The sequence below is a fragment of the Lithobates pipiens genome, unplaced genomic scaffold, assembly GCF_037356315.1.
Source record: "Lithobates pipiens isolate NorthernLeopardFrog02 unplaced genomic scaffold, aLitPip1_a1.2 Scaffold_16, whole genome shotgun sequence".
NCBI lineage: Eukaryota > Metazoa > Chordata > Amphibia > Anura > Ranidae > Lithobates > Lithobates pipiens.
Genome location: NW_027507748.1, coordinates 330,473,788 through 330,489,179, shown reverse-complemented (window position 1 = coordinate 330,489,179; position 15,392 = coordinate 330,473,788). Strand labels below are relative to the sequence as shown.

Genomic DNA, 15,392 nt, shown 5'->3' with positions numbered 1-15,392 from the left:
GTATGATTATCTGGTTTACTAACCTACAGGCCCATATGACTCGAGAGGCGTAAGCCTTCCTCTGAGTCCGCGTCATTTGGTAAGCCTCCTCTCCCCTTCTTTATCACGGTGGTGGTGGTATTATTCTACACATCAGAAGTTGAATTTCACCTTTTTTACGTCACCTCAAGTTTGGAATTGTGATTGATATTACACATTTCAAGGACTGTTAGAAGTTCACTTGATGGACTATATATGTTAAATTAATTTTATTTACTTTAACCTTTTGTGTGCATGAGGTTCATGCACTCTTCAACTTGGGAGTAAGATCTCTTGATATATAACGGAATTTACACATTTTCTTTTTTTGAAGTGTATGTAATTTTCTTTGCTTGTGCCTTACTGGTTCATGTGGTTTGTTGCCAGTGGTTTAGACATTAATGGCTGTGTGAGTTATTTTTAGGGGACAGCAAATTTACACTGTTATGCAAGCTGTACACTCATTACTTTACATTGTAGAAAAGTGTAATTTCTTCAGTGTTGTCACATGAAAAGATATAATAAAATATAACATTTTTTTTATACTACGATGGTGCAGCGGGTAATCTGACATGGGGGGTGGGAGCTGACTGACACTAATTCAGTGATCCGTGCTAATAATATGTACCATCACTGTACTGATGACACTAGCTGGGATACAGTTTACATCTAGGTCAAGGGGTTAAAAATTTAATATGTGTAAAATGTGCCAACATAGAGATCCTTCCCTGTGTACAGAGCCCTTTGTTGAATGTCAACACAGACCTCTGGGCAGTGATTGGACACAGCCTATCAGCAGCCGTGATTCTTTGGCCGGGTCTTTCTAACAGGCTTTGGCTGTGTACAAACACAGTGGGAGCTGGCCGGGGCGCGCACATGTGTGTCCTAAACCCGGAAGTAGGCCGCAACGTAAAGGTACGTTGCTCTGTCTGCAGCAGCCACCCTTACGCCGTACAGTGTGGGCCAGCGGATGGTTGCTAAGTGGTTAGTGTATCTCTAGGTAAAACCTTTTTTTTTTTTTAAAGTTTTGGATAGAGTGAGAAGGGTTGGTTTTTATTTCAGTCTGTGTCCCCATTAGAGAGGTTTGCCTCTCTATTCTCCTAGTGATCCTTGTCACTGAGTATCAAACTGAGAGGAATCCAAACTTTTAGAGGCTCAAAAGGTAAGTGAATCTTCCAGTGGGGCCATCATCATTTGGGGAGATTACCTTTAACTTACTGTTGTATCTCTAGGTCAAGAAGAGAAGGTACAAAAAATTACTTTTGATGGGTTTTGTCCCTTCCCTACTCCATATAAAACTAACAAAAAATTTTTTTATGGCTATACATACACTTTAAAGTGGACGTCCATGCAAAAACTAAAATCCCTGAATCCACAGGCACCACGGATCTAACACTAACCTCTCTATCCCTGTAAAGAAAAAAATAGTATACATACCATTTTGGAAGCCAATCTGACCCACTCCGACCAGATCCCACTCTGGGCTGTCAGCCGCGCCTTCACTATAGAGGCAGGTGCAGAGGAGACAGATGACAACGGAAGCCCCAAAGTAGATCTATGGGTGACGTCACTTTCCATTTATTATACAGCCATTGTCGTTCGTGTCCTCTGCAGAGCTTACATCGCTGGAGATCGGGTTGGAGCGGGTCAGAACGGCTTCCAAAAAGGTATGTACAGTGTCTTGCGAAAGTATTCGGCCCCCTTGAACTTTTCAACCTTTTGCCACATTTCAGGCTTCAAACATAAAGATATCATTTTTTTGTGAAGAATCACCAACAAGTGGGACACAATTGTGAAGTGGAACGAAATCTTTTGGATATTTTAAACTTTTTTTAGCAAATAAAAAAACTGAAAAGTGGTGCATGCAAAATTATTCGGCCCCTTTACTTTCAGTGCAGCAAACTCACTCCAGAGGTTCAGCGAGGATCTCTGAATGATCCAATGTTGTCCTAAATGACTGATGGTGATAAATAGAATCCACCTGTGTGTAATCAAGTCTCTGTATAAATGCACCTGCTCTGTGATAGTCTCAGGGTTCTGTTGAAAGCGCAGAGAGCATCATGAAGACCAAGGAACACACCAGGCAGGTCCGTAATACTGTTGTGGAGAAGTTTAAAGCCGGATTTGGATACAAAAAGGTTTCCCAAGCTTTAAACATCCCAAGGAGCACTGTGCAAGCGATCATTTTGAAATGGAAGGAGTATCAGACCACTGCAAATCTACCAAGACCTGGCCGTCCCTCTAAACTTTCAGCTCAGACAAGGAGAAGACTGATCAGAGATGCAGCCAAGAGGCCCATGATCACTCTGGATGAACTGCAGAGAACTACAGCTGAGGTGGGAGAGTCTTTCCATAGGACAACAATCAGTCGTACACTGCACAAATCTGGCCTTTATGGAAGAGTGGCAAGAAGAAAGCCATTTCTCAAAGATATCCATAAAAAGTCTCGTCTAAAGTTTGCCACAAGCCACCTGGGAGACACACCAAACATGTGGAAGAAGGTGCTCTGGTCAGATGAAACCAAAATCAAACTTTTGCCTACAATGCAAAACGATATGTTTGGCGTAAAAGCAACACGGCTCATCACCCTCAACACACCATCCCCACTGTCAAACATGGTGGTGGCAGCATCATGGTTTGGGCCTGCTTTTCTTCAGCAGGGACAGGGAAGATGGTTAAAATTGAGGGGAAGATGGATGCAGCCAAATACAGGACCATTCTGGATGAAAACCTGTTGGAGTCTGCAAAAGACCTGAAACTGGGACGGAGATTTATCTTCCAACAAGACAATGATCCCAAACATACAGCAAAATCAACAAAGGAATGGTTCACAAATAAACGTATCCAGGTGTTAGAATGGCCAAGTCAAAGTCCAGACCTGAATCCAATCGAGAATCTGTGGAAAGAGCTGAAAACTGCTGTTCACAAATGCTCTCCATCCAACCTCACTGAGCTCGAGCTGTTTTGCAAGGAAGAATGGGCAAGAATTTCAGTCTCTCGATGTGCAAAACTGATAGACATACCCCAAGCAACTTGCAGCTGTAATCGCAGCAAAAGGTGGCTCTACAAAGTATTAACGTAAGGGGGCCGAATAATTTTGCACGCCCCACTTTTCGTTTTTTTATTAGTTAAAAAAGTTTCAAAAATCCAATAGATTTCGTTCCACTTCACAATTGTGTCCCACTTGTAGGTGATTCTTCACAAAAAATTCTAATGTTATATCTTTATGTTTGAAGCCTGAAATGTGGCAAAAGGTTGAAAAGTTCAAGGGGGCCGAATACTTTCGCAAGGCACTGTATACGCATTTTTTCTTTACAGGGATAGAGAGGTTAGTGTTAGATCCATGTTGCCTATAGATGCAGGGATTTTAGTTGCTTTTATTTTAATTCTCTTATGTTTTGTATTGCACAGTTGTGTGTAACTCCTTGTGCTAGGTTATTTGCAAGATTTGTAGCCAAGTGAGCAGCTACTCTTTCCAAAATATGCAGATGTTACCTAATTCATAATAACCAATTGGTCACAAATTGGGCAACTAAAATAACACATAATTTGCAATGGAAATCTGCTGCAACTTGGGTCTTAAATAATTTTGTCCTGACCTGTTTTGCAATGAAAGTGTTTTTCTGTTGATTGTTTAGCTGGGTGTGGCATTACAACCATGTCTTTGTCACACTTGTTATTTATAAACTTGTTTCCAGAAGAGATCACATTCAAAAATGTTGACCAGTCTGACCTCAAGAGGCCGGAAGAGATAAATGGCGTTGGGCAGCTCCATATAGTAGATGTGGAAACTAAGCAGCCAGGTACCATTGTGTGGAGGCTGGGATTGTTGCCTATTATTGCCCAAGCCCCTGTGTGCCAGACTGTTCTGCTTTTTTTAATATTAAAAAAATCTATATTTCAAGTATTTTTTTTTTTTTGTTTGCTAATCAACTAAATATCATTTGATTTCACATCACATCATGCCTCAATGAAAGATCTGTGGCACCTTGACTTGTCTGTGCCTTCAGCAAATATCCGAGGAAAAAACGGATTACAGATATTACATAGAAGATACTAGATGCAGCAAATATTTATGAATGATCTGTTATTTTTTTAGGTGTGATGTTAAATGAAATACCTTTGGTTTTGTAGGCCAACTAGGTACTAAGTGTTATGTGACTAATTTCTGCTGAGTGCATGAAATTAGTTTCTTCTGGCTGGCTAATATGAAATATATAATTTTTATCTTTCTACTCAGCTTTTATGTTCAAGCACTGCATAAGATACCCAGTCGACAAAGTTCTGTCCACACGGATATGATTTTCCTACATAGAGAGGTTATTGATAAATCTTCTACAATTTTATGCCACACAATACAGTTTGTGGCTTACAGTGAGGGTTCACTATTTCATTATTAAATACCCTGCTTTTATATGTCAGTTATTTTAAAACCGGTTAAATTCCTTTGGAAAGCTATGATGAAATTTGGTAATAGAATTGTAGTGTTTTTAGTAATGGTTATGTGAATCAAAAACAACCAGTTCCCAATATATGCTACAGAAGAGCAGATTCTTACATTTAGTTATTAAAGTATATACTGTAATTGCTAACACCCCTTTCACACCAGGGCGTTTTGCAGGCGCTATAGCGTTAGAAATGGCGCCTGCAATCCGCCCTAAAGAAGCTGCACCATTGTGTGTAGTGTGAAAGCCCCGAGGGCTTTCACACTACAGCGGTGCGCTGGCAGGACGTCAGAAAAAAGTCCTGCCAGCAGCTTCTTTGGAGCGGTGAAGGAGCGGTGTGTTGAAATCAATGGGGCAACGCTGTAATGCCGCCGGCAAAAGCGCCCCGCTAGCGGCCAAAATGCGCCGCAAATCTAGCGGTAAAAATAGCAGCGTTTTACCACAGACGCAAAGGGCGGTGTGGTGTGAAAGGGGTCTTAGAGTTTTAAAAACATTTATTCTTATTATTGCCAACTTTATCAACCCACTGTATTTTTGGCCTGAAGCATTTGTACAATAAAGTTTCTGTAGTGCTCTGGTCCAAATGTTGTTGCTGGTGGTCGTCGGCTTAGCTGCTTTATGAACTCTTTTGCATGTTTACTAAATGCTCTGCTGCCTTGCTTATAAAGTAACAAATTGGGGAGGGGGGGGGGGGGGGCATGTTTTTATTTTTAGAAAAAATGGTACAACCTCTTTAGGGGATTAGCCCAGCCTGGGTTTTTTTTTTTACTACATGACAGTTCATATTTGACATCATGCATCATTTTTTGGCTTTAACAATCTGTAGTATTCAAATTAGAGCCCTAACTGTTAGGGCTGTTCCTCACTGTAGAGTGACCTAATCTGCCTTTTCATTTTTAACAGCTGCGGTGCCCACCCCTGAACGCAACCCTCGACCAGTGTCTGCACCTGTCATCACTCCAAGCCAGGTAGTTGTACAGTCTACACCTTCCAGAGAATCTGCTGCTCACAGAGAAGCATCATCAGCTAAATTTGAAGATAAGAAAACTCAGGAACGGATCCCAGAGCCAAGAATCTCCCCTAAGGTTGTTGTATTATTATGTTAAATTGCTTACACTGTCCTCTTGGTGCAACCCTATGGCATTTACTGTGCAGCCCTCAAGTCCTCTGCAGATAACATTCTGTGTTTTGGTGCTTGTTTAAGCCAGTGAATGAAAAACGATACTTTAGACTGGCTTCTAGTACTTGGTTTGCTTTATTTCTTTTACAATTTACAAAGTCTTACTTTTTGTGCTCCATCCCCCCCCCCCTTTTTTTTTTTTATCACAATGTGAATTTGCTGAGAGCAATATCAAATGTGGTGCAAGTAATTTGTAAGGAAGCTGTAGGGAGCTCAAATATGGAAGTATTCATTTGTAAGAGGGTTTTAATAGCTGTGATTTCTAGCAGGCTCATGTAGCATATTTTTAGTCCCAAACAGTCTCTTGAAGCAGGGCTGCAGTCTCCTACATCTCCCATAACAAATTAACATCTACTTTTGCAGGTGTGCAGTCTCTGACCATCTCCTGTTGCAGGTGTGCAGTCTCTGACCATCTCCTGTTGCAGGTGTGCAGTCTCTGACCATCTGCAGTTGCAGGTGTGCAGTGTCTTACCATCTGCAGTTGCAGGTGTGCAGTGTCTTACCATCTGCAGTTGCAGGTGTGCAGTGTCTTACCATCTGCAGTTGCAGGTGTGCAGTGTCTTACCATCTGCAGTTGCAGGTGTGCAGTGTCTTACCATCTGCAGTTGCAGGTGTGCAGTGTCTGGCCATCTGCAGTTGCAGGTGTGCAGTGTCTGGCCATCTCCTGTTGCGGGTCTGCAGTCTCTGGCCATCTCCTGTTGCGGGTCTGCAGTCTCTGGCCATTTCCCTATAAACTGTGTTTGTGGATTGCGCCCCCTATTGCTTTTATGTAAAACACGTAACTTCTGTGTCCTATAGTGCATATAATATAATTATATCTCAAAAGGTTATTAAACTAGTATTTTACCAATTATTCCAGTGCCTCACAAAATATATTTATATGTGTGTGGTCCTACGGACTGAGGACCACTCCAAGTGCCCAACAGAACACCAAACCAAAAATAAAAAATGTGTAGAAAATATAAAAACTTTTGCCACAATAGTCCTTAGATGCAACGGTCCTTATTTATATACCAGGACCCCCCACTGACATGCATGTGGGTACAGTCCTATCTTCGAGTTGCAGTATACTATCAAAACAAAAGTCCTTCAATATTCATGTGCCTTATTTTCCACTGGACAAAGCTATTCGTGCCACCACCACCTTATAAAATGGCCACTCACCAGACTTTACGTCACAGTGCGCCTTCGGTTCATTCAATGTATAACCACTCCTTAACTCTTTCCCGTCAGCAATTCCTCGATTATTGTGTGTTCATAAAAAAAGCATGGAACCAACATAGTGTAAAAATGTTTCAAACTTTAACCACTTCAATACAGGGCACTTAAACACCTTCCTGCCCAGACCAATTTTGAGCTTTCAGCGCTGTCGCACTTTGAATGACAATTGCGCGGTCATACTACACTGTACCCAAATGAAATTTTTATCATTTTTTTCCCACAAATAGAGCTTTCTTTTGGTGGTATTTGGTATTGGTTTTTATTTTTTGCGCTACAAATAAAAAAATACCGAAAATTTTGAAAAAAATAGTTTTTTTTTGTTTCAGTTTCAAAACTTTGTAAATAAGTACGTTTTCTCCTTCACTGATGGGCACTGATGGGGCTACACTGATGGGCACTGATAAGGTGGCACTGATGGGCACCAATGTGGCACCAATGAAGTGGCACTGATAGGCGGCACTGATGGGCGACACGGATGGGCGACACGGACGGACACTGATAGGTGGCACAAATTGGCACTGATAGCTGGCACGGATGGGCATGGATAGGCGGCACGGATGGGCATGGATAGGCGGCACAGGTGGGCATGGATAGGCGGCACAGGTGGGCATGAATAGGCGGCACAGGTGGGCATGGATAGGCAGCACAGGTGGGCACTCATAGGCGGCACAGGTGGGCACTCATAGGCGGCACAGGTGGGCACTCATAGGCGGCACAGGTGGGCACTCAGGCGGCACAGGTGGGCACTCATAGGCGGCACAGGTGGGCATTCATAGGCGGCATCGGTGTTATAGTAATGGATGCCAATCAGTGCCAAACAATAATGCATGCCAATCAGTGATGCCCATTGTGGCCACTGATTGGCATCCATTATGGGCACTGATTGGCACCAGTTGTGCTGACTGGCACCCTGGTGATCTAGGGAGGATTATGGATTTTTATTACCTTTTCCCTGGTGGTCTAGTGGTGTCCCTGGTGGTCCAGTGTGGGCATCCTCGGGGGGGGCTGTGCTGATAATCGATCAGCACAGACCCCCCCTGTCAGAGGAGCAGCCGATCGGCTCTCCTCTACTCGCGTCTGACAGACGCGAGTGAGGGAAAGCCGATCACCGGCTCTTCCCATTTACACTGTGATCAGCCGTGATTGGACACGGCTGATCACATGGTAAAGAGTCTCCGTCGGAGACTCTTTACCGAGATCGTAGTTGCCGGGTGTCAGACTGACACCCCGCAACAACGATCGCCGCGATGCGCGCCCCCGGGGGCGCGCAGCGGCTCATAATCCTAATCACGTCATATGACGTCCGGTTAGGATTATGAAACCACTTTGCCGCCGTCAATTTGTAATAGGGCGGGCGGCAAGTGGTTAATTAAAATAATCTAAAAAACATATTGCACTCACATGATTTTGTGTCATCTAGCCGACACTAAGCTGGTTTGGTGACACTTGGAGTGGTCCTCGGTCCGTAGGACCACACACATATATAAATATATTTTGTGAGGCACTGGAATGATTGGTAAAATACTAGTTTAACCACTTAAGGACCAGGCCTCTTTTTCAGACTTGGTGTTTTCATGTTTAAAACAGTTTTTTTTGCTAGAAAATTACTTAGAACCCCCAAACATTTTATATTGTTTTTTTTCTAATACCCTAGAGAATAAAATGGCGGTCATTGAAATACTTTTTTTTACACCGTATTTGCGCAGCGGTCTTACAAGCGCACTTTTTTTGGAAAAAAATGCACTTTTTTGAATAAAAAAATAAGACAACAGTAAAATTAGCCCAATTTTTTTTATATTGTGAAAGATAATGGTACGCCAAGTAAATTGATACCCAACATGTCACGCTTCAAAATTGCGCCCGCTCGTGGAATGGCGTCAAACTTTTAGCCTCAAAAATCTCCATAAGCGACATTTAAAAAATTCTACAGGTTGCATTTTTTGCGTTAGAGGAGGTCTAGGGCTAGAATTATTGCTCTCGCTCTACCGATCGCAGCGATACCTCACATGTGTGGTTTGACCACCGTTTTCATATGCGGGCGCTACTCACGTATGCGCCCGCTTCTGTGCGCAAGCTCGTCGTGACGGGGTGTTTTTAAAAAAAAAAAAATTTTTTCTTATTTATTTTAATTGATTTTATTTATTTTTACAATGTTTTTAAAAAAAAAATGGATCACTTTTATTCCTATTACAAGGAATGTAAACATCCCTTGTAATAGAAAAAAGCATGACAGGTCCTCTTAAATATGAGATCTGGGGTCAAAAAGTCCTCAGATCTTATATTTGGGCTAAAATGCAAAAAAAAAAAAAAAAAAAAAAAAGAAAGGAAAATCTGACATTTAAAAAAAAATATACCTTTAAGAGGTATGGGCGGAAGTGAAGTTTTGACGTCGCTTCCGCCCTCCTATGGTATAGAGACGAGTGGGGGCCATCTTAGCCTCACTCTCTATGCCCAGCTAGGAAGAGGACCCGATCGCCTCCGCCGCTACCGACGGCTCCGGTAAGCGGCGGAAGGTGCGGGAGGGCGGCGGGAGGGGGGTGGCACTTCTCCCACCGCCGATAGCTGTGATCTCGCGGCGAATCCGCCGTGGAGACCACCGTTATCGTACAGCCGACCGCCGCCTGAAGAGATGGATATCTCGGTTGTGGCAGCAGTTGCTGCCGTTACCGAGATATCCCTCTTCAAAAATAGGACGTACATCGTCATGCGGCGGTCGGCAAGTGGTTAATAACCTTTTGAGATCTAATTATATTATATGCACTATAGGACATAAAACTTGTGTTTTACATAAAAGCAATAGGGGACGCAATCCACAAACGCAGTTTATATATATTTTCCCCTCCCAGGTGAGGGGGCACATGGGATTGCAGCGCACCAACACACAATAATAGGTAGATGTTTTTGAATGCCGGGGTTTTTCAATTTATTTTGCATCTGGCCCGTTGCGGGTCTGCAGTCTCTGGCCATCTCCCGTTGCGGGTCTGCAGTCTCTGGCCATCTCCCGTTGCGGGTCTGCAGTCTCTGGCCATCTCCCGTTGCGGGTCTGCAGTCTCTGGCCATCTCCCGTTGCGGGTCTGCAGTCTCTCTAATTTCTTTAGCATTGTCTTCACTTTGGTGGTATCGGGGGTGCAGAGTGAAGCACCCTATATCTAACAAGTTGACCATCACAGCTCTAGCCATTTTGTATACAAGCTTCCAACCAAAGCGTATGTTTGTTTGTTTTTTCTTTTTATTGCAGGTATTACATCTGTTTGGCTGAGGCGGAGAGGCAAGCTGAAGACAACTCTCCAACTTGGCCAATCAGAGGAAGCTTTGTATTCATTCACAGAATACAAAGTTGCCTGTGAATGTCTATCAGATTGTCACTCACACTGACTGTTTTGTTTCGGGTGCAAGAGGGAAGTCTATCTCATGCCGGAACCCAGCACTGTGTAATGTGTGTAGCTTAAGCTACATACAATACTTACAATGTTTAGAGCCAATGCCGCACCTAGTGAAGGAAATAGTTCACTTAGATCAGCTTGGTCCAAATTAACTATTTAAAGTCACCAGAAACCTGGAGATCCGCTTTAAATTGCCTTGTGTAGGTAACATACTACTCTCCTTTGTTTATTACTTGAACATTTTTAAGGTACGTTTAAAAAGAAATAATTCTGTATATCCTAGTTTCTTTGAAAATCATCTTCTATTAGTGATGGTTTGGGGGGTGCTCTTCCATCCTGTACAAGAAAGCAGGACACCATAAACAAGCTCACCTCCCTATCCTTCCTAAAGATACCACTTTGTTTCCCAGTTTTAGGAGAGGTAGGATATTGAGGAAGACTTTGGGTAGGTTGACAGCTTATTTTAGTGTAGTTGCAACATTTTCACTGTGGAACTCTCCTCTTCTCTAGCTAACTGTTGTGCTTTCTCATTAGCCACACTGATATTGTTTTAGGAGTTCTGTTTCTGTGCTTCCAGACAGAAGGTATTCTGTTTAACACTATTCTTAAAAAAACAAAACAAAAAAAACTTTAAAACATGGAAACAGCAAAAGAGCAAGCAGGTAGGCTTTAATTGCAGAAGAGACAGCTGCTCTGTTTGTGAGCAGGCAGGTAAGGGCCAGTCTTGAAATTCTAGGATGACTACTGTAGCTCCTGTGCATTACGTGCTGGCTAGTGAAGAGGCCTGCAGATCGGCACTCAGAAGAAGATGTCCGCACCTGTGAGGGCCCGTTGGACAGGTGAGCATTGACCCTTTAGTTGCCCTTTTTAAAAATAAACATACTAGTCAACTACGTTGACATTCCAAATGTATAATAGCTAGTGGAAAAAACTCATATTGTGAAAAAAAATAGAGCCATGGTAAATAAAAGTGATAAAAGGGCCCATATGCAGTAACAGAAGCCATTTATTGTGCACTTATAAAGGGAATCTGTGAGGATTGAAAAGTTACCTTTTATTTATTTTCAAAGGTACAGACTTTGGGACTGTCCATTTAATTGCCTACTAGGTCACTGAATTGGAACAAGATTGTGAAATTAAGTTCAGACTTCAATGTCTTCATGCTTGTTCCAGGTTAGTGATTCATTAACTGGTGAAGCCAGAAGCAAGAAGATGGTCCTGAAGCCTGTGCTTTTAAATGCATGGCAGCTACTGTTTCCCACATCACAGGTTCCTATTAGGAGCTATTATTATTCTCATTATGTGGTGAAAACCTGTTCTGTAGCTCTGTTAAAAGGTTGTCACTTTCCTAAAGAGTACTGAACAGTGTCCAACAGGGTGGAAACTTTACCATGGTTTGTAATCGAGTATTTGTTTCCCCCCCCATTTAGGATGTAAAGAGATCCCCACAGGGTCCTCCCTCACCAACTGTTAATGGAGAACAAGTGCAGGTTGGTTATAAATGTATTGTTTGCATCTACTGTGACAAGTCATCTAGATTTGGTCTGGATTGACCGCTTAGAACTACATAGAAAGTTTAATCCAAAATGCATAGGATAATCCAAGGTAATTTGTTTTGTATTAGAAGGACCATGGTGGACCAGAATCAACACATTTCTAAAAAAATAACTGATACAGTGTGTGATTCACATGTTTTCACTCAGCAGAAGCAAACCTTAGTGTGTGGTGCTTTCCCTTGCCTAATGGGATTTTGAAATATTTTACAGAAGCGGTTTTATGCAGACATGCACAGATCACAGTTTGCACAAAAATGACCAGACAATAAAGTCAACCTAATATGATATCCCCTGGTTTGAAGTGCAATGCATGTCTGTTCCCACTGATAATCCTGCATGTTAATCGAAGATTTGTTGCAATTTTTCACTGCCATTCTGTAAGTTATTTGTTTTTAAATTAATACCTATTTTTGTTTGTCTTTTAATTTCCTTTTACAACCTGACAGCAGCCTTCTGAAAAAGAGGATGACATAATTCGCATGAGGAAGGTTAGCAGTGTTTGTTCAGCAATATTTGTCACCTAGTACCATACAAGGGAGATAGAAGCTACATTTTTATGTGCAGTCCACTCACAAAAAAGCAAGAACAAAGGAGGCCAAATATATAGAAGACTCCTAAATACAAACATTTTCTTTGTGAGGGTACTTTTACAATTGAGGAGTTTGTAGCCTCACCAGTGGCTATACGTAAAAAAAAAAATATTTTTAAATATGGTTTGCCACAGGTCATGTCATAATTCCAGAACTGATAGCATTGTTCTGGAATTATGATTCGTCTTTTTTGTCAGGTTCAGGAATTGCAGATTTTTTTTTTTCCAGTGATAACAATTGAGGAAACTAAGAAATTCTGGAGTGAATTGCTTATTGCATATGATAAATGAGTCAAAATGTAGTTTACTGTCTCCCTATACCTTACAGTAATTCTCATCAGTTCTTTCATTCACGTGTGTGGCTTTTTATACACGCTTATACTGTACATCATGATCATGACTAAGTAGAATATGCTCTTCTTGCACTTGCTATTTCTGTTGCCAGTGCTTAAGAGAATGCAAACAACTCATTACATTTTATTTGTCATCGCTTAAGTGTCTGAACAGTGAAATGTGTCTAACAATTGGTTTGCTGTGGCCAATCATGCTATTGAAATTTTATAATGAAAAGGGCAGATATATTTACTTTTGTATTATTTTTTAGTTATTTTTTTTAACCTCTCAGCAGCTACTTTCTGAATATAATTAAAGCCTAAGTTAACCAAGATTTTTTAGTTTGGGGTAGATTTGAGAAGACAAAACTCTTGACTATTTTTTATTGCCGTCTTTGTCTCCACTGAGGGGGATTTCCATGCTTTTTGACCAGGGGTGTCTGACAGAAGGAGGGGGGAGCTGCACACAGAAGAATGCATGAATGTAAAAAAAAAAAAAGAGCCTTAACCACTTTAAATGTTGTTACAATTTTTTTTTTTTTTTTATCATTTAGTAAGTTGCAGTCTGCATATTGAAAGCTTTCCTTTTACTTTAACTATTTGCTGCCCAGAGCAATTTTTCAAATTTTCATATACATGTAAAAATCTGCATTATATATTTTCTGAAAGCAGAGGCCCTGGGGAATAAAATGTCGTTTGTTGCAATTTTTTATGTTGCACAATATTTGCTCAGCTGTTGCAAATGCAAATTTTCAGAAAAGAATAAACGTAATGTATTTTGGTTAACACACACACACACTATAATACCCAATTTTTTAGTTAATAAAATATAAAAGATTGTTACAGCAAGTAAATGGATAGCAAACATGTAAAAATTTTAAAATTTCTCACACCTGTAAACAAACTATGGTGGCTAAAAAAAATCTCCATAGGTGAAACTTTGACAACCTGTAAAGGATTTTAGTTTAAAGTTAAACGTGAGCTGTGCCACTCTCACTCTGACATTTGCAGGTGATACCTCTGTCACTATTTACATTCTTTTGCATGCATGGTGGGCCTCTGTGCGTGCTTGCATTTTGAGCGTGAGCATGGTGGGACGGGGGTGCTGCTTTTTATATGTTTGTTTCCCCTTTTTTAATTTTTTTTTTTTTTTAATTCAACTTTATTGCTATCACAAGGGATGAACATCCCTTGTGATAGCTGAGGCAATGGCAGGTACTCTTTATTAAGAGATCAGGAGTCTATTAGACTCCTGATTCCTCCTCTACCCTTTAAGGCAGCTCATCAAACACAGATCTATTTGATCGGCTGCCTCACTGACCGATAACCTCCAGTAAACAAAGAACTGAAACTAGAAGTGACTAAATCTTCATTGCTTGCAAGGTCATTTGTCACAGAGGAGGACCTGTAACAGATGTTCCTCTTTCTCCTCTGTGCTCAGCTGATCTGAAAACTTGCAGCGGTTATGGGCTCCCTGATGGAATGGGGAGAGTCCAGGAATGGTGGGGGGGTCCAAGCCCTGAAAAAAGCGAATGGGCGGCTGTAGAGCCACTCGGATCACTTTTGCCTGAAAGCAGGTTGCTGGCTGTAAAAATTAATACCAGGATCATGACTGCAGCAAAGAAAGGAGATATCAAATCAGTAATACAATACATAAGTTAATTTAGTGACTATTAAAACAATTGGTGCAGATACATGCAATGGATATAAAAAGTCTACATACCCCTGTTAAAATGTCAGGTTTCTGTGATGTAAAAAAAATTAGACAAAGATGAATCATTTCAGAATTTTTTCCACCTTTTTTTCCAACTGAAATCTTTTAGGTGGAGGGAAGTAAAAATAAAAAAAACTAAATAAAATAATACTAAAATAATATGGTTGCATAGGTACCGTATGCACACCCTTAACCACTTCAGCCAGAAGGTTTTACTCACTTCCTGACCAGGCCATTTTTTGAAATATGGCACTGCGTAATTTTAACTGATAATTGCGCTGTCATGCGAGGTTGTAACCAAACAATTTATGTCCTTTTTTCCCCCCACAAATAGAGCTTTTTCTTCTTTCAATCCTGAACCTGCGAGAAGACCCTGCCAGTAAACTTTTATTGGCTTTACTACCAAAAAGTACTGGATCCCAGGGCCCAGCTTTAAAAGCATTCACAAGCAAAACCTTGTGCCTTTGGATGACGAGGCCCGGGTACCATTCATTTAGTCCATTACAGAGACATCAGAATGGATCCAGTCATGATGGCTGGCTCTCATCAAAGGATTACTGCCCGTGGTGCTCAGTACAACACATCCTTACACGTGCCCAACACCTTGGACACTGGCGAAAAAAATGGAGGACTCCCAGTAATGGGAGGGGTTATATGGGGGAAGTTCACGCCTTAAGGGGTGTGCCAGTGTCCAGCACCTGATACGCCGATATAACCCATAGTTATTACTATGACTCTGTGTCCCCTGATGTAAGAAAATAAATATTGTTTTTTTCCAAAAATTGTTGCTTGTTTTCTGTTTATAGCACAGAAAAAAAATGCAGAGGTGATCAAATAACGCGTCCCTCCCCCCCCCCCCCCCCCCACCCCCCCCGCCCTTGCCAGAGGAAGTAATTTAAGCTATACAGGAAAATCTGCAGTCTGCGGTGGAGGGACAGAGCAGAGTTGTTGCTG

At 41.5% G+C, this 15,392-nt stretch overlaps 1 protein-coding gene across 12 annotated transcripts in view; it reads left to right on the top strand.

Moving 5' to 3' along the window:
* Window positions 1-15,392, top strand: part of EPB41 (erythrocyte membrane protein band 4.1) — a 350,563-nt gene that overhangs the window by 192,935 nt on the left and 142,236 nt on the right. For 8 of the 12 annotated variants that reach the window (XM_077481782.1, XM_077481776.1, XM_077481777.1 and 5 more), the window contains 2 exons: window positions 3,717-3,821; window positions 5,367-5,548. In XM_077481782.1, coding sequence (XP_077337908.1) covers window positions 3,717-3,821; window positions 5,367-5,548 — 287 coding nt within the window. Of the gene's footprint in view, window positions 1-3,716; window positions 3,822-5,366; window positions 5,549-11,677; window positions 11,738-12,249; window positions 12,292-15,392 lie in introns of all 12 variants that reach the window. The other 4 variants (XM_077481781.1, XM_077481779.1, XM_077481783.1 and 1 more) reach the window with 3 other exon arrangements.